The sequence below is a fragment of the Onthophagus taurus genome, chromosome 11 (genome assembly GCF_036711975.1).
Source record: "Onthophagus taurus isolate NC chromosome 11, IU_Otau_3.0, whole genome shotgun sequence".
In the NCBI taxonomy this organism is placed as follows: domain Eukaryota; kingdom Metazoa; phylum Arthropoda; class Insecta; order Coleoptera; family Scarabaeidae; genus Onthophagus; species Onthophagus taurus.
The window spans coordinates 34,404,300-34,430,043 of record NC_091976.1 but is presented as its reverse complement, the minus strand read 5'-3'; the positions used below and the strand labels follow the sequence as shown (position 1 = coordinate 34,430,043).

The following is a 25,744-nucleotide window of genomic DNA, read 5'->3' as shown; positions in this document are numbered from 1 at the left end:
CGGTTTCCTTTATAAGATTAACGTGAAATCGCGAACATACCACATTCGAAATTGGGATCGTATCAATTATTCTCAATTCAATGATACAACAAAATTTTTTTCAATAAAAATCCAATTCGAGCAAACACGCACTGCTAAAGAAAAGAAAAAGGTTTCTACCCCTATATTAAAATTCTTTTCGAGGTCCCCAAAAATAAGGAAAATGAATAATTTAATTACCCCCGTGCGACAACGCAAAAAATTCGAGAGTATTTCTTTAATCGGGGCCCTCGAAAAAAAAAAAAGGACACGATTCTGTGTTTCAGATGAACACGACGGACGAAAAGAAAAAAAAAAGTTGGAGCTCAACGTTTGATAAAACGGGAAAGATTCTCTCTCGCGCGCGTTTTACCGACCCCTAGAGACAAAACGGCGCGTAAAAAGGGGGTGGAGCGGTTACCGAGATTACGGGAAATGACATGGCCCCAGGAGAATTGAGATCAGCGCTTTGATAATTTGCAAGCGCCGAAGCAGAAGGAGAAAGTTTATTTGTTTGGGATTCAGGAGTATTTTCGTTGTGTTTATGTTAACGGGCGATCATATCGGAAAAAGAATCTGATGGCATTAAGGTTTGCTCTTCTAATGAATGCCGGAAACAGAAACAGTAAAAAAAATCTTTTTTTTATGCTGCGCAAAAGAGAAAAGAAGAGGAAGTTATGTCTATCCTTCTTTTAGAAGGGACAGAAATATGGCATAAGACTTTATCGATTTGCACAGAGTCCGCAAGCAAACAACGCCAAGCGGTTCGGACAAAAGAAAACAGATATTTTAGCTCCACCAACAAACATCTGAATATATATGCGAAGAAATTTCGGAGCTTCTCCTACTTCTGTAGTAGTTGCCCGGTGCGATGTTAGCGCCATATGCGGCCGGCTACCGGTGTCCCTTAAATTCAATTCAGAATATTTTTGCTTTTTCCTGAATAAATTTACGAAAAGTCGACCCGCGTACAAGGTGTGGCTTGCATTTTTTCTTTTCCGAACGAAAAGTTTCTATTCCCGGCTACCGGGTTATACTCGTTGTAGTTTGTAGAATCAGAAATACACTTTGGACAACGTCACCTGCGTGAAAACCGACACAAGCTTTCAGCGACAATCCGATTATAGGTAATTGCCCGATTAACGCTAACGGCAAGTTTTGAAAATTTAATTGCTACCTCATGTGTTAGAGGCGCTTGTAAATTAGTTTCTAAACAAGTCTTAGAACTAACGGAGGCGTTACCTAAATTAATTTACTTAAAATAGATCGTGTATAAGGTAAATTATAAAGTTGACATTCTAAAAAAAGATACTAAAAAATTAGAATTAATTTTATAGAAAATCTAACTCTCCACGTTTCGAAACTAAAGACATCTTCTAATGAATTGACTTTCCGGTTGTAGAGGAAAGTACGAAATTATTGCCTTCGTTGGATCATTCCTGCGTTTCTTGTATTGATTTTTTGATTTCTGTCAGGATTATTAAATAATTCTTCGTGTACACCATTAAGGTATCACTGTCATCTTTCTTTCTGATAAGTCTTAGCAGACATGGTGATGCTCTAAAAATTGGCTCCAAATATCAGCACATGAAAGCACGGTTCGTGTCCAAGCGAGAGAGGAGTTCGACAAGGTAAAAAACTCGATTGGGGAGGAAGAAGTATGGAAGGACTGAAGTTACTGATGTAATTGCTCGAATTGAAAAACGCAAATGGAATTAAGTAGGGCACGTGGTCCCATGGACAAAGAAATTGTACGAGTAGAGGCTGACACTGCATAAGAGAAGTAGAAGAAGACCACCTGAATTGGCGATATCAAAAGAATAATCACAAAATGGATATAAATCGCGCAAGAAAGAATTAGGCAAGACGTTTTAGAAGTCTAAAACCATCTACTATCTGACGTATACTCGTATAATAGATTTTACTATTCTATCCTTCGACATCGTCAACCTGTATACCAACATCCCCACCAGATAAACATTGAACATTATTAAAGACATTCTATCACATAACATAACAGACCTAAATGATCGTAATAACATTTTCAACCTATTCGAGATCAGTTTACAACAAAATTTCTGCAAATTCAATAATAATATATATTCATACGAAGAGGGTTTACCAATGAGGTCTCCTTTGAGCAGTTTGATCTCTGACATATTTCTAAATGAGATGGAAACTAAACTTATAACTAATAAAGATAATAATCCATATGTTGAAAACATAAAATTTTGGAAAAGGTATGTAGATGACATACTAGTCATTGTTAATACTAAAGACAACAACACTATAAACAAGATTCATAAATATATTAACTCAATACACAGGAAGATACAATTTACTTAGATTTTAGAATTTATTTAGATTTTAGATAGAACAAGAGAAAAATAACGAAATAAACTACCTAGACATAAACATAAAAAGAACACAGGATAACGGTTTTATATTTAACACATACAGAAAACCAACACAGACAGATGCAGTACTAGCTGCTTTTAGATCACACATACATAGAGCATACAATTCAAAAATGAACACCGAAATAAATACAATCTACCAAGTTGCGAAAAATAATAACTTCCCAACTTACATAATAAATAATATTATAAACAAACAATAGAAAAAACAAAAAATGATTAATTGTACCACTCTAAAGAATCAACACAATGAAGATCAAAGTATTTATTATAGAGCTATAACATTCCAAGGCAACATATCCAATAAAATAAAACAGAGTTTAAAACAATATAATATAAATCATAATTTCAAACCAAATAAAACATTAGAAAGAATGCTTATAAACAATAAGGACAAAATAAATAAACTGGACGACAATGGTGTGTACATACTAGAGTGCGACAATTGTAAAGCAGCGTACATTGGAGAAACAGGCAGAAGCCTTAGAAAAAGAATAAGAGAACATAAACACAAAAATAACTCCAACTTCGGAAATCATTTAACATTTAACTCAAAACATGAATTTAACGAAGATAAAAATTCCAGAATCCTTCATCATATCAATAAAAGTTACTATTTAGAAATAATGGAAAACTATGAAATTAATAAATTCCTCAACAACTGCCCTGATGTAACATGCCTAAACGAACAAATTATACCTACAAGAAGACCACTATATACCTATCTCAAACAACCATACACACCTCCACGAAAACCTCCCGAACTCTAAAAATAGCTGCTCTCTCTGTACCATTATATTGTACCTGTTGAAAATCAACCTATTCAAAACAAGAAAGTTTAAATTCAATACACGACAATCACATTTGACAGATTACCAACATTAAAATAGAAAATATACCATTGACAGTTTCAACATAACCTAAAATATAATAAAAAGTGATGTATGATAGCACATGTTTAGAGATTAACATTTTAATAGTGAATTAATTCAATAAAATATCACATATATGTTTAGTTGTTCAAAAAATTGACGTAAGTTAAAATGTAAAATTATATAATAATAGAAAGTGTTGTAAAATTAATAACTTTAGGAACTCCTGAAGATGCTCCGAAAGGAGCGAAACCGGTAGAGTGATAATAAACACATTTCACCTTTAAGTGCAAAATTTGTTTAATTTAATTGTATACTCAAAAGTTTTCAAGCGAATAATGCTAAAAAAATCCTAAAGAGTAAAACGTGATTTGGAAAAATTGTTTTCATATTTGAAATCATCGGGTAAAAATGAGTTAAAGAGAGGCATCGGTTTAGAATCAGCAGAAAAAATTTAATTGTAGGCAAACCATGAATACATAAAACGACAAAAAATCAATAGGTTTCAACAAATTGTGTTTGAAAAATTAAACGTCATATTGCAAAATGTGCTTTATCAAATGATTGATTTATATATATTGAGTTTGCCAATTATGTTTTACAAATTTAAACTTCCTCGGCAAATACTTATATAGGCACTTGACGATGCATTGCAAAACGAAATACATATGTCAAAAGTTCAATACTTTTCATACGGAGTTATTATACGAAGGAAAGTCACACTTTGGTAACAATACCGGAAAAGCTCGTGACATGTGAAGCACACCGGATCGGAAAACTTTCCGGGAAAACACGCTGGCCTATTATATCGAACTCCATTGTTTTGGCATCCAACGAGGGAAAACGCGGAACGAGGAGGATAAAACGTCGCCCGAGGTAAATACACGGAGCTCGTGGTAGAGCGGGGAAAACTTCGGAAAAACCCGCGAGATATCCAGGGTATTTTTGACGGGTATGAAATACGCGTAGGGAACGGCAGTGGTAGCTTGAGAAATCGCCCCGAAGGAAACTTCGCGCGGTTTTTCCGCGTCCGCCGGAAAAGTACCGATGTAAATCAAGCAAGCAAATTTAAAGTGAGCGGCTCTATCTCATGATTTATTGCCAACAGACGTGTCCATCCAGTTCACGTCTCCGGACGCTTCTTTCTATTCAAGACGACGAAAACTAAATACGAGTTATAAACTATGCGAATGCATGGAATAAGTGGACGAGAATTTTTCACCATCCAACATATTTTTAATTTTTTTTTTGTTCGGGCCCATATGACACGTAATCAATGGGAATCGCTTCAATAAACTTTTCGATAACGGATTCGTTCCAGTTTCGTGGATCGACTCATCCACGTCGTTCGGACGGGAAATTGCGTTAGCTCGTTTTTCCAGGACAACTTGTCAAAACTGTCCGGTCGGCAATTACCGCGAAGCTATCAATTACCCGGCGGCCCTTTTCGCGGAATCCGACGTTGCAAAATCGATTACGAATTGCAAATCCCTCTTATCGAAATGTTAATTTTGTTAATAGACACAAGAAATACGATTAAAATTGATGACTTATAAATTCTACTTTCTATTTTGGGTAATGATGTTAAACGGTTGTAAAACTTTTCTTCTACAAAGGAAAGGTAATCAACTCGAAACGCGGTAAGGTTGACGACAAACTATGGAGTTTGTTCTTTGATGTCTCTGAAGACCCGCGGGGTAACTTTGTTTATCTCGAATGAAAGTTACTCTTGTTTATCTTAAAAACACCGTATTTAATTCAACGTTTTATCAAAAAATATTCTTATTTATATCGATATAAAGGTGTGTTCAGAGCGGTGTAAGATCGATTGATGACAAGGAACGCATGAAGCGGACGCTTCAGCTCAAGTAGTCTTCAAGACACGAAGACGCCACGAGGAAGAGGTAATTTATGACGCATTACCTCGAGCTTGACGCGGCTTCCTACGCGATGTTTGCAATTTATCGGGCGGATGTTTCAAAATTGGATTATTTATGACCCCGTAAAAATCCTTATTGTCATTATTATAACCGGGCAATTTTTCTTAAAAATCGTTTTTAAATTTACTAAATTAATGCGGAGATTATATTTTCGTAAAGGGGAAAGTTTAAGATTTAATTACATATACCGGGAATTTGCACGATTAAACTCGAATGTTTCTGGTTCTAGGTCTAGTGTTAGTTCTACTTTTCGTTCAATAAATATAAATATAAAATAAATATACCACGATCTAACACTGAATAACAACTAAAACTGGTACTAACACTAAACCTAGATCTGGAAATATTCGTGTTTAACCGCACGTCTCTCAAGACGGCGAAACTCGAATGATTCTAGTTCTAGATCTTGTGTTAATTCTAGTGATAGTGCTAGTGCAAAACTAGCGCATATTTTTATTGAACGAAAAGTAGAACTAACACTAGACCTACAACTAGAAATATTCAGACGTGTTGCATTTATTATTACGAGTTTATTGTATACAGTAATTGTTTACAATTCTTTACATTATTCAAATATTACTTTCACTCTCTACCCTCTTCCTCCATTTCCACGCCCTCGGCTCCTCGGCCCAATCATCCCCTCACCCATCCCTTTGTCTCCTCACCCCCATCACCATTCTCATCCATCGTTTCCCCTCTCCCCCCTCTCCTAAGATCTGCCTTCGGTTCATCTCCTCCTCCCTCAACTCACTGCACCCATTCAGCATGTGTTCTAACGTTTCCCATTCCTCCCTGCACAGCCTACACCACCTCTCCTCATCGGCCATCCAGTATTTGTTGGCTCTCTCCTCGTTTCCACAACGGAACCTAGCCACCAACTTTTTCCCTTCCTCATCTCTTTCCAATAACAAGTATCTAGGCAGCCCCTCCGTAATTATGTCCCTGTATCTTTCGTTATACCTTCCCTCTTTTATTTGTGTCCTTCTTTCCTGACTCTGCACATCTCGGTCCCTGTCTCTCAACTCCCTCCACATCTCCCTACCCACCCTGCGTCTACTATTTATCTCCGTTACCGAGTAGCCCGCTCGTCTATAATAGTTGTCTCTGTGTCCTTTCCCATATCTGACCTTTCCCTCTCTAATTTCCCTCCAACACTCCCCCAGGATCCCGCAGCTTGGCCTCCCTTCTATTCTCTCTTCATATTTCACTGCCCTCCTGCCCGCCTCCACCCTGACCTTATCCACCTTTACCTCTTCCCTCACTATATACCCCGGTGTTTCTCTCGCCACCCCAAGCACCCATCTCCAATATCTAGCCTGCACGTCCTCCAGCGGTCCCTGCTCCCTCCATCCCCATACCTCTGCCCCATACATCATCACACTGCTAACCAGACCTTCAAACATAATCTTCCTCGCTGCCACATTCCTTCCAAAGACTCTCTTCCCCCAACCCCATACTTGTCCCATCATCTTATTCGCCTTTTTTGCCATAGCTATCACATGCGACCCCTCCCTGTTATCCTCCCTAAACACATACCCCAAGTAAGTATACTCCCTAACCTCCTCGATCTCCTTTCCCTCCCATCTCCAGTTTTCTGTTCTTTTTCTCCCACCCTTACAAAACTTTATCATCCTTGTCTTCCCCACATTCACTTCCAGCCCCTTCCCCCTAAAATATCTTTCCAATGTCTTTATCATCTCCTTCATCTCCACCGCTTCTCTCGCCATGACCACGATGTCATCCGCGTATGCTAACATATGCACCTTTCTACCTCCCACCACCAATCCTCCCATCTGCCGCTTCCCCAATCTTTCCTCCAGGTCCGCCGTATACAGTGCAAACAGACTTGGGCTCAGCGGACATCCCTGCTTCAGTCCCTTCGTCGTCCAGAACACGTCGCTCAGCTTATCTCCCACTTTTATCTTAGCCATCGTCTCCATGTATATTTCCTTCACTCTAGCAATTAGGTGTTCCGTTATCCCCCTCCTCCCCATCTCCTCCCACAACTTTCCCCTATCCACCTTATCAAAAGCCGCCTTCAAATCTATAAACAGGGCGTACAATTTCCCTCCCTTCTTGTCCAGCTCTCTATCTGCCAAATGCTTCAACACATACACGTTGTCGATTGCTCCCCTTCCCTTCCGAAAGCCTGCCTGCCCACCCAGCAAAATTCCCCCCAACTCCATCTCATCCTCCAATCTTCCCAGCAGTATCTTCGTGTATACCTTGTATGCCGAGTCTAGTAGGTTAATTCCCCTGTAGCTCTCTACACTTCCCTTATTACCCTTTTTATATACTGGGCAAATTACCCCCACTTTCCATCCCTCCGGAATCCCACCCCCTCTCCATACGATATTCATCCCCTCCAACAACTTCACTCGCACCACCCTTGATGCTTCCAACCATGCTTCGTTATGTATCCCATCTTCACCTGGCGCCTTTCCCTTCTTCAATCTCCTAAGCACCGCCTCCATCTCCTCTTCTGCTATCTCCTCTCCCCCATCTCCCTCATATCCTCCCAACCCCGTTAGCCTCGTTTCAACCCCTCCCAATAATCCCATAAAGTAACTCTTCCATTCTGTCATGTGTATTTCGCTGGTTATCGTCTCCCTACCCTTCTTTCCTTTTTTCAGATACCTCCAGACCTCCCCTTCCCTTGTTATCACCCTAATCTCTGCCGCCTCCTTCTCCCTCAATTCTGTTTTCTTTCTACTGCATAACTCTCTGTATTCTCTCCTGGCTTCCCTATATCTATCCACCCCTATCTTCCCCCGTCTCCACAGCCTCAACCTCCTTCTCGCCTCCCTCTTCGCCTTCTTGCACTCGCCATCATACCAGTCGTTCCTCCCACTTTGTCCCCCTACGTACACACTCCCTTTTCAGTGTTGCATCCCGCACTACCTGGGTAAGCTCTTAACATTTTCTTTGTAAAATCTTTTTAATGCAAAACCAATAACTTTTATATTTTCTAAAAGAAAAAGGTTTAAGCTTTAATTTAATGTAAGAATCATTTCATCATTAACATTTTTCTAATGAATTAATACGCATTAATTTGATGTAATGTGTTTTTCAGAAAATAAAACCGTTATTCTTTTAACATTAAAAAGATTTTGAAAAAAAATATTAGGTCTCGTAGTGGGCATTGTTCGCGATAAAAGGAGTTTGTAATGGTTTTGGCCATATTGGAACTTTTCAATTTTCTTTTACGGCCAAAGTAAAAGCTTTTCAATGTCGAGGGGCAACTAAATAATTCTTCGTTATATTAAGAAAAAATAACAAGTTTTCAGTTTTTCGGGAAAACAATAGAATTCCAACACATCCTTGAAATAATAAATTGCATACAATTAAATTTAATGCGTAAGTTTCCTAACAAAGCGATTTAGTTGAAGTTGGCCGGAGAGTTACAGGCTAGAATTAATTGCGTTTCATACAAATGCAAATATGGTATGAATGAATGCGAGGAGGTTTTGTGGCCACGCAAGCGCTCGCTAAACACGTTAATACACGACTTTGCGTATTAAAATTAGAGCGGTTTACGTCGTTAAAGGCGCAATTTGTGTGGTAAGCAATATTAAAATCCTCGTAAGCAAATTAAATCGTGCCGTGATTAGATGAGGGTCTCATTTCGTTACACTTCTAAATTTCGACTAATAGCACCTTAACCGAACTCGTGGGGTTCGAGTTTCTCTTCTCCTTTGAGAGCACAATCTGGTACTTGTTAATGTAATAAAACAGCTTTTACCATCATAGTTTAATGACACACATCTTCTTTTCTTATTAAATCTCGAAAAAATTTTATTAAGCGATTGAGAATCGTAGCGAATTTTAAAAAAGGTGGAGATGAAAACATTCATAAACCGGTAGGGAGCGTTATGAATACGCGATAGCCCATTATCGTAAACGTTAAGAAAGCTTTTCGCGTTAGATAAAACGTTCGCCCTTAAAAATCAATCCTTTTACTCGAGTTTTCGTGGAGGATGGCTTTGTTTAAAGGTTTATTTTCGTCGTTTCACAACGTAAAACCGTAGAGTTTGCACTAAAATAATTAACAAGTGGGTGGGGCTGTTAAAAAGGTGCTGTCCACAGCAGCAGTGCCGGACGTCCGCCTGGAAAAAGATCATCCACGTTAAATTTTGCTTACTCGCCCGCTGAAATTAATTAATACAAGACCGTCTTTCGATTCAACATATTTTCAGGATCGCGTGTTGTTTACTATAAAAAACCGAAACTCGCTGGATAAATTAATTTGTTTGTTTCGTTGTATTTATTTATTCGCGCGACGTGGGGTATAAATTCGACGATTTAAACCGAAAGGCAAAACGAAACGCAACCGACCGCAATTAATGAGTTCGACCCTCATCCCTCCAAAAATCGATACATTTTATCACATGCCAGTGACAACTTAGTTATAACAAACTTGATTTAAAACGTCGTAGATTGGTACACGGTCGCCGATACGACGATAAATTTCCGTCGAACTCGAACGGCAGCAACCGCTCACATTTTTCCATTTCGACCTCTGGTGAAACGCAATCTATATATCGGACCGGCTATTTGTTATCTCTTGTACAAATATTGGTAGACGTGGGTGTGCACTTTCCAAGACATCCGTCCGGCATAGGATTATTAATCCAAGGCGCTACTGTTCCAAAGAGGATTTCGATTACAAACAGGGTACGATATTTTTAACAGATCAATATTAACTTTACGTTCATATAAAATCACATTTTGTATTTTCTTGGTGGAATGTACAATGTTATTGGTATATCTCGTATGCATCAGATCTTTTAAGGATTTTTACAAGAGAAGGAAAATTTTGAATTTAATCCTTAAATAATCATTAAATACTCTATCGTGGGGTATTTTGGCACATTAAACACTAATTTTTGCCTTATATCTTTTATTTTAGTTAAAATCTCTTCTAAACTCATCGTTTATGTAATTATAAAATTAAACCAATGATAACAACGATGAAAAATGTTTTATTTTTTATTTATGTGCTGAGAATCATGGAATCTAAGGTGTACTAATGTACACCTTAGATTCTCTTACATATAGGTCGTTACTCATATATTTTAGAATTCATTTTACGTTTAAATTACACAGGCCGACAAATTTTTTAACCAAAGACTAGACTATACCTTCCAAATAATTTTCGATACCCTAAATCCGAATCTGACGTCAGAATTGCTTCATCACCTAAGATTTTCAAGATATCTTACCTAAAATATGCGAAAAACACGATTTTTCAGCACATTCAAGGCTGAATTTACATCAAAAGATAATTTTTCTCCACAGAAGTCATTATGCCATTTAAAACTAAATCTTATATTATTCACTTAAATATTTTTCTTAATCTCTGAGAAATTGTCCCCTAAAACTAAGAAATTAATAACACCCAGGAAATTTTGTACAACTTCTTAACTTAACCAAGCATTTTTTGCGTTATCTGTTATTGTTCTTATAAAATCGTCATCTTTCATTAAGTTTCTTATATCAGGCCCCACGAAAATACCTTCCTTAACTTTAGCATTACTTAAATTTTGAAATGCAGACTTAATGTATTTAAAACAGTTTCCTTCAGTATTTAAGGCTTATACGAATTGTTTGATCAAGCCTAATTTGATATGGAGTGGAGGTAACAAAATACGCATTGTGTCAACAAGACTCTTGTAAACAACATTGTTGGAACCAACTTTCCAATCAAATCTTTCAGGCCACTTTTTTTTAATCCAATGTTGTTCTCGGGCACGACTGTCCCAAATGCAGAGAAAGCAAGGATTTTTTGTATTTCCTGATTGTAAACCAACCAAAATATTGATCATTTTAAAGTAGTCACCACATATAATCCAGTTGTGGATGTTGTAATTAATTTTTTCGAGTACAAATTGAAGGTCTTCGTATGATTCTTTTCGCCTGGTGGAATGACCAATAGGGATTGCTGCGTATTTATTGCCGTTATGGAGCAACACTGCTTTAAGAATCTATAAAGAGAAGCCAGTCATCGGACTTATACACATCTACTTGATATGTATTGATAAGTCCTTCTATATCATTACAATAAACTAAGGAATTTTCACTAGAAAAATATTTCAGAAATTCCTCATCTCTTCTTCTGTACGCTGTAATTTTTGTTCCGGGTAACAACATGTTCCTCTCTTTAAGTCTTGAAGCCAATAATTCAGCTGAATCTTTAGAAAGAATAAGATCGCGAATAAGATCATCTAATGAATCTTGATCAAAAAGTTCAGGGTCTTTGGCACTAACAGAATCCTCATAATCACTGTCCTTTTCACGTTCAACAGAACTCATTTCTTCCAAACAACATTCATGTTTATTAGGTGGTACTTTGTCTAATCTCGCTATTTTTCCTTTCTTGGCGGGTGTTACGCTTTGTACGTTAGAATATAATATGTTTCTTTTATTTGTTTTATTACAACCTATTATATCACAGGCACAGAAGTAACAGTCTTCATTGTGATCCATAGGCTCGTACCACATGGTTGGTGTAATGACAACTTCCTTTTTCATATCGTTCCAATTAATCAGAGTTAATCTACAAGTAGTACAAATAGATGTAGGTACCCACGGTTTAACTAAATTTCTCATAGGTATGTTGTAACATTCCACAAATTTTTTTAATCCATTCATTAATGGTTCTGCGATAAGGACGTGTTTCGAAGTTTCCGCAAAAAGTCACTAAAGAATAAGCTTTCCGCCTCATATTTTTTTATATTAATATTCCATCGTTTTAAAATTTTTTTGTAGAAAATCCAATATAGTTGTTATAAAACGCTATAAAGCTTAAATAAAAAATAATATGTAAATTGTCTCTTTTTGAATGAATAAATTTCGTAAGCAATCATTTTATTTTTGTAAATACTGCTATAGTTTTCCCATTAAAACTACAACTTTGCTAACAAACCAAATAAATTCATAAAAATTAACTGGATTTTGAATGTCCAGTTTCTCAATTGAATACCTCCTGGTTAAAAGATAAATGCATGGTTAAAAATTTCAACTTTAAAGCTTCATTTTTAGATATTTGATCACATTTTCGCATATTTGTTTTACTGTGCGTCAACATCGCTAACTTGATGTAACTCAACATCAGTTTATCAAGGACAGAGCAAACCGATGTACTTATTAATTTCAACAGATGATATCTCGAAGAAGAAAAAAGATATTTAAGTAATTGAAAAAGAGTTTTAAAGGGGAAGGGTAATAATTTCAAAACTTCTAAAAAAAAATTGTTTCTTTTAACTCCCTCATGTGAACTATAACCACAAATACGACCAGAAACCGCATTTTTAACATATTTTGGCTAAGATATTTTGAAAACCTTACGTGATGAAGCATTTTTGAGGTTAAATTTGGATTTAGAACGTGAAAACCCTTCTGGATAGTATAGTCTAGTTGTTGGTTTAGAAAAACATTTAAATTTTTGTCGGCCGGTGTTATTAAATATTTTTGGTGGTTCATTTTTCCACATAATTTGCAGTTTTTTATCAATGGAAAATACATCGAGATGTTTAATATTAAATTTTTAAGTAATTATTTCTGGATAAATTAACGCTCCCTTCAGGTTTTAAATTTTGATTTGGAAGATATTTTACAGCTTTCTTCGAATAAAACTTTTTCAACTTGTAACATGCCTAGAATAATGAGCATTTACCCTCATCATTAATTTTTGATGTCGTGCCAGAAGAAGTATATAACTCGCCGCATTAACTTAAAGTAGAATTCATCAAGACAATTTTAAAGGTAATCGTGCAAATTTGAGTTGAAACAACTAAAACGTGTTACATCAATTTATGAGGAATATATATCATACTTGATGAGTTCTTTCGCACATGTTTTTGTTTCAAAGATTTAAGATTTTATTATTTCCTGCAGTGTAACGCTGATGATTAATTATATCAACGCTTTACTAATGTGGAACAATATCAAAACCGTGACAGCACTGTTGCCCTTCGCAGCTATAATATCATCAATAATGGTCGAGGGTGCAGATGCACAATTATAGCATAGTTAAATCTCGATTGCATGGATTGCAGTATATGATATTGAAAATAATCAAACACTGTAAACAAAGCAGTAGTTGAAATTCTGTTTACTTTAAAATGGTGTTGAAAGTGGTTAGTAATCCTGATTCGGGCGAAATTGGATATGATTTGTACGTAGTATGCACGTCCATGGAGGATTTATTTGAACCCACTCAAACTTGCGATAAGTGCGTTCAGAATTCCCTCATACGTTATGCACGATGTCACGAAGCCGATGTAACAACGACGCCCGGATGAGCGTTGCCGCGTCTGTATATATTGATTTTGTGATTTAACTCCTCTCGTGTCTTGAGCGTGCATGTGATAATGATGTGCCTTTGGAGCGTCTGGAGACGTGTTCGCGTCGGCTAACGACGTAACCTCGACACACAAGGACATACGGTGTGAGAGCGAAGACGACGACAACGACGTCCCGAAGCAGGAAATTTCAAAAACCACCTCCATCTCGCTATAGATAAGTCAATTATGAAATATTTGATAATATCATGCTGATAAACCGGATGTAATTTCGTGTGAAAGGTAATTAATTTTCGAGAAAACAAAATGTAAAGGAAAAATAATGTTTGTTTTCGTTGTTTAGAAGGGGTATGTTTTAAGGGGAAAAGTGTTCTTGCTATGTCATCTCGAGTTGGCGCGCTCATTACAAACTTTTAATTAGTAGTTTCTTGGAGCGGCCGCTCTTCTCTAATTAGTTTTGCTGATTAACCTTTTCACCTGCCGTTTGCCTGCACGTGGGAAGACTTTTTTCGCGCGATTTAATTCGGTTCTATTCGGAAGAGCAAATATTTGCTAAGAACTAAAATTGCCGGTTGTAGATTGGGAGGGTAGTTTCTCCTCTTGTGTTGTCAGTCAGTAACGGGTAGCATCGATCAATCAGCAGCGATCCGGCGTTCGACGTGTCCATGTCAATCACTCACGCAGCCGCACGTCCTCCCGTTAGTTACCGGCTGTTCCTGCTCCGAACGACCGATACCCCGAACCAAATAAACGTGTTTTTTCTTATTATCCCAAGGGAACGGACTGTAGACGCAGAAAAAAAAACCGAAAAGAAAGCTCGACTAATGACATTCTTGGAAACGCGCTTCGAACCCCACAAATTCTATACCATAGTATAGGCTTTTTTAGGGAATGGGTTCTTTAGAAGGTTGATTTTCGATTTCTGTTTGCGACGGTCTGGAAATCTAATCGTCAGAGGGTCAAGCTTGTATAGAAATAGAAAGATCGTGTTCGAATTAGTGATTTCATTTCTATTGTGGTATGTGCAATTTTTTTGTCGCATCCAATTACGGTGGTGTTGGGATAATTTAGATCTCAACTCGATCCAACGTGTGATTAATCAAGCTAATTACGGTTTCGGTGAATTTTTTCCACGCGCAATCTCGCGCCGCGTCCTCGACCAGAATCGCATAAATTATTTTCCATCCGCGATACTGTTGCCGCGGTGCAATATCTATGACTAACAGTTATTGCCGGCCGGGAAACCCGGGAAGCGCACTTTTTATCTTTCCCGGGATTTATGTGGATCTGATAAAAGTTTGTGCGCGACCGAGCGCGCGACTCTAAATAATAGCACGCGCGTTTCGAAATCGTCCAAAAAAGCTTTCCTCTCAGTTTGGACCCCGTCAAAAAACGGCTCAAAGCCCCAACCCTCGCCCACGCCGCGATTGTACCCCATTATCGTAATAGAACCACCGCTGACGATCGAGAAAAAAAAGGGAGCACGTTTGATCCGGTTACACTCAACCGTGTATGACTATTTTTGCAATTTGCGCCACGTTAAACGATGATTTTTCACGATTGCCGGATGAAAGCAACTGTTCAATTTTTTCTGAAATTTGAAATTACATGAAAATTGACATTGGAAGTGTTATCGGATGTACTATTAACGAAAAAAAAACTCAAACAAAAAAAAAAACAATAATGTGCAAAAAAATACACATTTTAAAGGGATTTTTTTTTGGAAGAGTTAAAAAATGGTTAAAAATTATTAATTCTTCTATTGTAAATAAAAAATCATTACCAGTGTTATTAAATTATTTCTTCTCAGGATGCTACATATAGCCCACACTTTCAGAGCACATCAAGATGCACAGATTACAATGGACAGGACGAAGGATAGGAAAGTAACTTAGAGGAAGACGCGATGATCACGACAAGGATATGATTTTGTCCAGAAACATGAGGAGGGAGGTCATAGATAGAGTGGCAAAAATTGAGAGAGACCAAAGACCGATAACAGTCTGCGAAGTCATTGAAGAAGAAGAATGAAGCTGTTAGGGTTGAAATAGCTTTTTACTTGACCCCGACATGAGAAAGAAGAAAGTTACGCCACAAATTACAAAGTTCCAGGAAAGAGCGTGTTATGGAAGCTAATATAATCGAGAAAATAAGCTATAATGTGTCTTTAGAGCTGACTTACTGGAAAGATTTAAGTTATATACAGTGTGTCCCCGGATTGTGTCCCCGTAAGGTATAATTGACGATAAATTTTTGAATTCAAATTCCATCTTTTACGATTAAAGTCTGGATGTCATAAAACGAAATATAACCAAGTTTTACGTTAAATGTCCTCAAAGTACCAAAGTTAACCCAAGAAGTTTGTTAACCGTTGCAAGTAAAGTGGCCTTTCTGAGCAATGTACAGCAAAAGTTGATTAAAATAAAATGTTTGTTATGTTAAATTATAGCGATATGCCGAATTTTATTAATTTAGGATATAAAAGCAAAATGCAGATTTTTAAATCATAAGATTAACAAAACATTTTCAATCTAAACTAAATTAACATAAAAGCTTCTTCAATGATACCACCACCAACACTAACACATAATTCAGCCCTTTTCCGACGTTGTTTATAACTTTTTCAAATATGGTCCAACGGAATTTCTCTAATAACAGTTTCAATTTTTTGTTTGAAACGGTCTAAATTGTTATTAAAATTTTCAGTGTACACTTTTTGTTTTACATAACCCCAAAAATAAAAATCCATAATAGTTAAATCCGGACTTCTTGGCAGCCATGGTTGCGGACCACATCTACCAATCAATTTTTTCCAAATAACGTATTTAAATAATTTCTAATTAAAATAGTCGAATGTGGGCCGCAACCATCTTGTTGAAAATATAATTTATTGCGTTTTTCTAAATCCACGCCGTGAAGATAATTAAATAAACAATTTTCTAGTATTTCCAAATATCGGTGTTGATTCAAATTGCCGTTTATGAAGGAAGGTCCAATAACACCGTCCCACGAAACAGCACACCAGCACACAAGCTATGCGATAATGTGGATTAGTCTTTGACCAGAATCGACAATTTTGTGATGTAACCACTCCATTAGTGGTGAACGATGCTTCGTCCGAAAATATTATGCTTTTTAAAAAAGTTCTGTCTTTCAAAATTTTGTACCCAAGCCACAAACAATAATCTAAACGTTTTGCTTCATCACCTAATTCGATAGTGTAGTTAAATTTTGGTTTGTACGGCAATATTTTATTTTCTCGATAAATTCTTTGTACATGGGATTTACTTATACCGACTTGAACTGCCCTTTTTCTTAACGATACTTTACCGTAATCCATTGCGTTTGTTACTGCAACAATCGACCCCGCATCATGTTCATCTAAAAGCTTTTTTTCCTTCCTTTTATTTTCCACATTGCCTGTTTCTGAAATTTTTTAACAACTCTTTTAATTGTTGTTGTAGTACTAAAAATCCAAATTTTTCCTCAAATTGCCTTAAAACTGCATTGTAACTAATGTTCCACAATCCATAGCACTGCACTATAAATATTTTATGTTGTAATGTAAACATGATCAATTAATATTTGACAATAGGCTAAAGCTAAGCTATCAAATGATAATTGTTAGTTCACTCAGATCATTTATTTTTATTGTAAAACGGAATATTAGAAAAAAATTTTCAAGAAAAAACTAATTTTTTCTTTTATGTGCTAAATTAATAAAATTCCGCATATGGCTATAATTTAACATAACAAACATTTTATCTTAATCAACTTTTGTTGTACATTGCTCAGAAAGACCACTTTACCTGCAACGGTTGACAAACTTCTTGCGTTAACTTTGGTAGTTTGAGGACATTTGACGTAAAACTTGGTTATATTTCGTTTTGTGACATCCAGACTTTAATTGTAAAAGATGGAATTTGAATTCAAAAATTTATCGTCAATTATACCTTACGGGGACACAATCCGGGGACACACTGTAGTTGCAAAAGACTTAAAAACAATCTATATAATTAAAGCTGTCTTATCATTAACCAGAAGCAAATGCAGCATCACGGGACTTTAAAATCTATTGGTACTTCGGAATAGGAATAAAAGATTGATTCCATTAAAAGCTAGATTTAATTAAAATTTTATACCTCAAGTTTTTTATTTGTGTTTCTGACCAGCCCCGGATCTAGGGGGGGGCAAGCCGGGGTCTATGCCCCTGGCGGCAAGTTCATAGGGCGGCCAAATTCATACTTTACAGACCAATAGGCAACTCATCATTTACTTAACTTTGACCACGGAATAAATAATAGTACAAGTATGTTCTATGCGGTACAGGACGTTGGCTAATTGCGAAAGGGTTAAAAGATCTTTGCTTATATTTTCTAAGACAAAAAATGCAAGTTTTTGTGCGTGCTGCAAGATTTACCAGTAACCGTCTTCTACCGCCACATCTGCATTATGTCCTACAGGGTTTATTAATTGGAAAAAAGTTTCAGAGAGATTAACCGAACACGAGGCAACTCAAATGCCCAAAGAGTGTATGATCAAGTGGAAAACACGGGTACAACAAATGAAATCATGCCAGGGTATTGATCAAGACATTGAGAGAGTAATTCACTTAGAGAAAGAAAAATGGAGACAGATCCTGCGTATTGTTATGGATGGTGTATTGTATCTATCCACAAACTGCCTTTCTTCTCATCACACAATGTCCTCAGCCTAGTCAAGGTAACTTCTTGAACTTAATTTCCCTGCTCGCCAAACATAATTCAACTCTTAAGTTTCAATTAGAACACTTAAAAAGGGATAAGTATCATATTTATCAAAGACAATATAGAATGAAATGATTAACATAATGGCAAAAAACAGTTAGAAATAGCATTTTAAATGACATCAAAGAAGCCAAATACTACACTATAATGTTCGACTGCACTCCAGATCCCATACAGAACAAATGAGCCAGGTAATTCGATATGTAAAAAGAACTGGAGATGTGTGTGAAATAAAAGAAAGGTTCATTAATTTCATAGAAATTGCTGGAAAGACAGGAGAGGACATTTGTCAACAGATTTTAGAAAAATTGGCAGTTGATGATTTAGATATTGGACCAATATGGCCGGCATCCATAAAGGAGTACAAGCCAGGATTGCAGAAAAGAATGAGTTGGCCAAGTTCGTACCGTGCTTGGCTCACTCCTTAAATCTTGTAGGTGTTCATTCTGCCTCATCATGCCAGGAAGCTATTAACCTATTTGGAGTGATTCAAAAAGTAGATTGCTTTTTTGTTGGCTCCGCTACCAGGTGGGACATTATGAAAAAATGCGTTAAAACAAATTTAAAAGGAAGTAGTCAGACGAGATGGCCGGCGAAACATGTTGCTGTGAATGCCCTATTAAATAATTTGCCAGAAATAGCGGAAGCCTTAGAAGAAGTTAAGCAAACTTCTCATGCTCCAGAAGCTAAGTACGAGGCATGTCATCTCTTAACTGCTATAAAGGATTTTAAATTTATTGTTAATTTAACTATTTGGGCGAATATTCTCCGCGAAATCAATCGAGTGAATATAGAAATTCAGAAAGAAGATATTATCCTTGCCCGTTCCGTCGCACTAATGGATGGTCTGCTCAAAACTTTGCAAAAAATGAGACAAAATATAATGGAATATCCGCAAACGTAAACGTAAAAAACATTTCGATGAGATGTGTGAAGACGAATTACAAACACTCCAACCTGTTTAACTATTTTCTAAAGAAATAATGATGGTATTTGATCGAATAATATCAGAAATTAAAAAGAGATTTGATTGTGCTACCATGCTGAATTTGAATTTTGCTTTTCTTAATGGTACTAATATTTTGAAAATGTAAATTGAAGAACTGCAAAAGTATTGAGCAGATCTGGCTCAAAAATACGAGCGAGTTGAATTCTGCCAGGAACTCTACGTTTTTAAAGAGCAAGCTCCGCTTTTATTTGGTGATATAAAAAAGGATAACGGTTTCTATCTTTTGCAACAGATCTATGCGCATGATTTGCAAGATGCTTTTCCTAATATTTGTATTGCCCTGCGAACTTACTGTACGCTACCTACTACATCCGCAAGCTGTGAGCGAAGTTTTAGCAAACTAAAACTAATTAAAAATTATTTTCGATCTTCTATGTGCCAAGAACGTTTATCGAGTCTTGCAATCTTAGATATAGAAAATCGAATTGCACACGAGTTAAATTATGACAAGGCCATAGATTTATTTGCTGAACAATAAGCTCAAAGAGTAAAATTGTAATTTCAATTCACAAAAGCTATAATATATTTGATTTTTATTTTTATTATACATATTTTTATTTTAAATAATATCCTGTGCTGTGTATAAAATATTTATCCTTCACGTTCATGTCTATACATCTGTGAATAAATAGGCTTAACACAGAAAGAACAGCGATGGATGCATTATTTCCGGAAGGCCTATGTAAGCTATGTCCAAATGTCAATCAATTAATGGACATCTGATAGCTGAAATTATATAGATATAAAGGTAAAAATAAATATAAGTGGGTGGGGGCGGCATTTTTCAGTTTTTGCCCCGCTTAAAAAATATTGTAGATCCGGGGCTGTTTCTGACAACGATAAAACCAATCCTTTTATATTAAAGTAATTGAACAAAAAAAATCCAAACTGAAATGTGATATATATAGGGTGTATCTGAATGACTGCAACAAACTTTAAGGGGCGATTTTTTAGTGAATTTTAAAGGTACTTTGATATATGAACCATGGGCGACTTCGGCTCCAATAAGGAGCTACACCCCTCCAAAAATGGCGGAAAATTTTGGTTTAATTTTCTTTTCTCAAAAACCATAAACGCTAGGAAAATGAAATTTTGAAATTGAAAGTACAAATAGGGCGAAATGTGCCCTATTATGAGTTAAACATATTCCCAAAATTTCATTTTCCTAGCGTTTATGGATTTTGAGAAAAAAAAATTAAACCAAAATCTTCCGTCATTTTTAGAGGGGTGTAGTGTTTTAGAGGGAGCTGAAGTCGTTCATATCTTGAAGTTTGTTGCAGTCATTCAAATACACCCTGTATATTATTAGATCCACTATAATTCAGTTTTTTCATTTAACTATTTGATGGATATAATAGGGTTGCACGAACATGTATGTACACGCTGTTTATCATTGTGAGTGACGTGACCTAAGGTAATTTAATAACGTCACGGTAATATTGTAAATTGTAATAGTGTAATCGAAATGTGGTTGGGTTAAATGTTAAAAGTTTTATGATAAAAATTAATTACATTCGAAACGAGTTCGAATTTAGGAAATTGAATGGCTACGAAAAGTAGGATATCTTCGAAGGAGGAAATTTTTACAACTCCGGCGGGTCGCGGGTCCCATCTCGCGGACATTAAAGCCGGCGCCAGGACTCGATGTAACGAGGCGTCTTTACAGTTTCCCGGAAAACTTCCCGGGAACTATGGGGGCGACAAAGTTTTATTATAGCTTGGTCCGGGGGTAGTTTGACTGGATCGCCGGGCATTTATTTTTTTTTGCCCGGTGAGATTATTAAAGTTTTCCATTGCGAAAATTAAGGCGTGTGAAGCGCGGAATTAAAATGTATGAACTCGATGAAGTCGGTCGCCTCCCATTCCTATTTCCGCACGTTAAAAATGCGCATATTTGCCCCAGAAATTAAACGTCGTCTCTCGTCGACTGAGACCTACCGTGTCCCGGATTACACTCGCGCCCGGATTTGAAGCTATGCTCTTCTTCTGTCAACGATTTTCGCTGATGGAGGGAACCCCGGGTAACCTCAGACCGGTGGATTTCGTAACGCAAAAAGGAAAGAGTACGAAGCTCAAAAGCCTCTTGACCGCGTGATTTGGGTTTCAAAGGCCACCAGTCGACTCTGAAAACAGTGGATTTAAAATCGATCGGGAAGTAAATCCTCCGCAATTTCGTTTTGGACGACTATACACAATACTATGAAATGGATGAACGAAGAATCGTGGTTATATTAAATAACGGCGCGGCCTTGTATAAAACCCACTTTGAAAGTGGAGTAATTTGCTCGCGTAATCCGCGATCGATGGAATTTAGAATTCCGATAGCGTTCCATGGCATCGGGTTAAGTGGACATTTCGCGGGACAATTTGTAATTTAGATTAACCGCTTTTTAAGGGACGATCGATACCCAAAAATCCAGTCCGAGGATTTAGAAAAATAAAGATTTTTGATTAACGATTTTTATTTTTAATGATAATGATGTGGTTTTAAGCTTAAACCACCTGCAGGTATCCGAAACCGAATCCCGGATATTTTAACTACCCCTTACCGGGCGACCATAACCATTACGCCATCTATATATTACGTTATTTAACCGAAAACATGGTCGCCTGCGGGCGCGACTACGGTAAAGCGATGAGGGTGGGCGAGGGTAAAGAGGAGGGTGGCATTATTTACCCGCTAACGTGCAGTGCCGTCCCCTTAAATTATTATGGGTTTAATGCCGTCCGTGTTGCTAAATTCCGCGGGCAGCAGGTGATTACGACAAAAACGTACCTCGTTAGTGGTAAAAAGGCGACTCACCAAAAGCGAATTGAAAACTTTTTATCGTTAATTTAATCTCCCGGTTATATCGCAAAACCGCGACCGCGTCACAACCCGGAATTGAAACGTAAAACTAATAGCTCTTATTTTATAGATTTAATTTTAATTAAACCGTGTAGGACGGTCTGGTCATAACGGGGATCCCCCGCAATCGGTATTCAATTGTTAATCCTATTATCTCTTCTTACAATGGAATCTCGCAGCGTCCTTAATTCCTTGTCCTTACAGCGGTTTCCACCTACCGGTAATTGCTTTTCGAAACGGGACCCATAAAATAAATCAAACTTACCCCGAGCTTCCCCCTCTTTGAAATTATCAGTACTCGTTGCGCGCCATCGGAGAACTTGTTATCAAAGAAGTTCTACAATTCCCAGCTACGACGAATTATTGTATAAAAATATCCGGTTTGCCTAATGCAGCCTTTGTCGCGAAAATAAACTCCGAACGAGATTACTACCAAATTACCGATTGCATTGAATTTAGGTCAAGCAATTTCTTTCAGAAAATCCCGATAATTCCGAGAGGGTATGATGGAATTCCCGAAGTAATGAACTGTATATTTTACAAGAACCAACTTTTTTAAATCCATTAAATGTTGATTTATACAGGGTGATTCATAAGTAATGGGCCAAATTGTAAATGTACGTTCAGGAGGCCAAAATAATAATATTTTCATTAACAATAATGGGTCTTAGTCTGCTCCTTACTGAGATACAGGATGTTAAAGCGAAAAAAATAAAATAGATTTTTGTTAATAGATCAGCCACTTTTCTACATAATGACTCATAGTTGACTTATAGTTTTTGTAAGGGTAAACAATAATGTGTGAGAGGATTTGAGTTAACTCGTAGATGTCGCCACATGCGCCATATGAATAATGAATATAACATATGTTTAATGAATAGTTTAAAACATTTTATTGTTAAGTAAACTGATTCATTCTTGTCCTAACATAAATCAAAATGCCGAGACATAATCACTTTTCAAACGAAGAAATGAGAGACATGTTATGCGTTTACGCACAAGAACGTTTTTCTGGGCAAGCAGCATCCAGAAAATATCGTGAAATGTACCCTTACAGAAGGCAGCCAAACCGGAAGATATTTCAAAATATTTATAATCGATTGGGTGAAACAGGTTCATTTCGTCCAAAATATCATACAAGACGTCCTAAGATTATCACTCCGCAGCAAGAAGATGAAATTTTGGTAAGAATTGCGCAAAATTCTGAAATAAGCACTCGTCGATTGTCTGCAGCAACTGGAATAAGCCAACCATCCGTGACTAGAATTTTACACAAGGAAAATTTATATCCCTATCATTTTATACCTGTGCAAAATTTACTTCCAACAGATTATCGAATCAGAGTTCAATTTTGTCAGTGGCTAAAAGGAAAATTGAATAATAATCCAACATTCCTAAATAACATTCTTTTCACGGATGAAGCAACCTTTACCAGACGCGGAGTTTTTAATTGGCGAAATAGTCATGCCTGGGAAACCGAAAACCCTCGTTTAAAAAAAGATAGACATTTCCAGCACGAGTTTAAAATAAATGTGTGGTGCGGTGTAATAGGCAATACATTACTGGGCCCAGTTGAATTACCTCCTAATTTAAATGGAGAGTCATATTTAATTTTTTTAAATAATGACTTAGTCGACCTCTTGGGAGATCTTCCATTACAACTAAGAAGAAATATGTGGTTCATGCAAGACGGTGCTCCTCCACATTTTTCACGTGCTGTGCGCGAACATCTGAATGAAACATTCCCTCACCGTTGGATTGGACGTGGTAGTGAATTTCAGTGGCCACCTCGCAGTCCCGATTTTAATCCACTTGATTTTTATGTGTGGGGTTACATGAAATCAATGGTCTATGCTGAACCTACTATAAATACACGAGACGAGTTATGGAATAGAATTCAAGATGCAGCCAATTCAATACGAAATAATCCTGCTACATTTTTTAAAGTCAGACAATCCTTAACCAAACGGTTAAATGCGTGTATAAATGCTGGTGGTGGTCATGTTGAAAACCTTTTGCAGTAGCTCATAATTAAGCTTAAATTTAATTTAACTTCGCACAACATTAACATGTAGGTTTTGATAACAGTTGTCGTAAGTGGTCTTAGTTCAAGTCTGTTCTAATGTTGTATTTCGTTTTATTAACTGGCGTACAATAAATTGTTTTATTACGTAATTTTTTTATGGTTTCAGTTTAATATTGTTATCAATTATCAATTACGGTTAGGTAAATGTCAACATTCCATGCCATGCTTGTGTCTTAACAGATTAATGCTACGTCGACCACCGTGAAATGTAGTGTTGTGAATTAGTAAAATTCAAATATCTCGAAAATCGTTAATATTTTCAAGATCAAACAAGTATAGATTTTTTCTACAGAAATGATGGGGCTATCCAAATTAAACAAGTATGTTGTAAAATAATGAGCGATAAAAAATTTGTAGCTGATTTCATCTAATTCATATGGCGCATGTGGCGACATCTACGAGTTAACTCAAATCCTCTCACACATTATTGTTTACCCTTACAAAAACTATAAGTCAACTATGAGTCATTATGTAGAAAAGTAGCTGATCTATTAACAAAAATCTATTTTATTTTTTTCGCTTTAACATCCTGTATCTCAGTAAGGAGCAGACTAAGACCCATTATTGTTAATGAAAATATTATTATTTTGGCCTCCTGAACGTACATTTACAATTTGGCCCATTACTTATGAATCACCCTGTATATTTATTGGTAATAGATGATAGTAAACACTGGTTTTGGTTGTGAATGTGATAAATCGAAATATTCGTTCATACCGCAACCAACCCTATATCATCATTTCCATTGTCCCAAATATTAAAATATCCCCAACGAGGGATCCATTTCGGGTCCTCGGCAGTTATAACGTTTTTGTGCTGACAGTAAACTGTAGGGCGCCAGATGGGGGATATTGCGTGATTCGGGTGAGAAAATTTAGGGGTTGGTTTGTTTCGAGTGTGAGCACGATTAATTGGGAAAAGAGTTAGAAAGTAACGAACATAAATCAGCTATGAAAATTGGCGATATATATTGTTAAACTTGTGCTCCGCGTTTTATTGGTCCTAGTGGAAATCAGAGGTGCACTGCACTCGTCCCGTTGAGAATTATCGACCCGGACCTTCGCATTTGCTTATCGGCACGCGGCCAACTCAATCCCGGCAGTCCCGGAAAAACGACGAACAACCCTCGGGGCGTTGGAAAAACTCGGGAATTTCAAGTATCCCGTCTGTTTACTCTTTCCGTATAATCGCGTCGTTTAAAATTGCCTTTCTGGGAGTGGAAACTCCCAGAAAGAGTCAGATCTGATTGTAATACTATGCGAATTAACATCAACGTCGCTCAGTTTTCTAGTTTTTACGTATAATTGAAAATGATTCGCAAAAAATAATGCGAATATCTGGTCGCAGCGCGAACGTATTTCGAACTGTCACGCCGCAATTGTTAATTTATTGAGCGCGCAGAGAGACGTCGAGTCCGCATTAGGGGCGAGCTTGTCGATGGTCAAATTTATTAAATTATAAATTAACGTTAATGAGTGCAGTAGG

At 36.9% G+C, this 25,744-nt stretch overlaps 2 protein-coding genes across 2 annotated transcripts in view; one reads left to right on the top strand and one right to left on the bottom strand.

Annotated features, from left to right (window-relative positions):
- Nucleotides 1–25,744, bottom strand: part of LOC111416569 (leucine-rich repeat-containing protein 24-like) — a 64,104-nt gene that overhangs the window by 30,167 nt on the left and 8,193 nt on the right. The window lies entirely within an intron of this gene.
- LOC111416566 (uncharacterized) lies at nt 18,657–19,220 on the top strand. Its single transcript, XM_023048623.2, has one exon. It carries the CDS (start codon nt 18,657–18,659, stop codon nt 19,218–19,220), a length of 564 nt encoding a protein of 187 aa, XP_022904391.2.

Bases quoted from the DNA above. Each gene is read 5' to 3' on its own strand.
- LOC111416566 (XM_023048623.2), top strand. From the start codon at position 18,657: ATGGCCGGCATCCATAAAGGAGTACAAGCCAGGATTGCAGAAAAGAAT.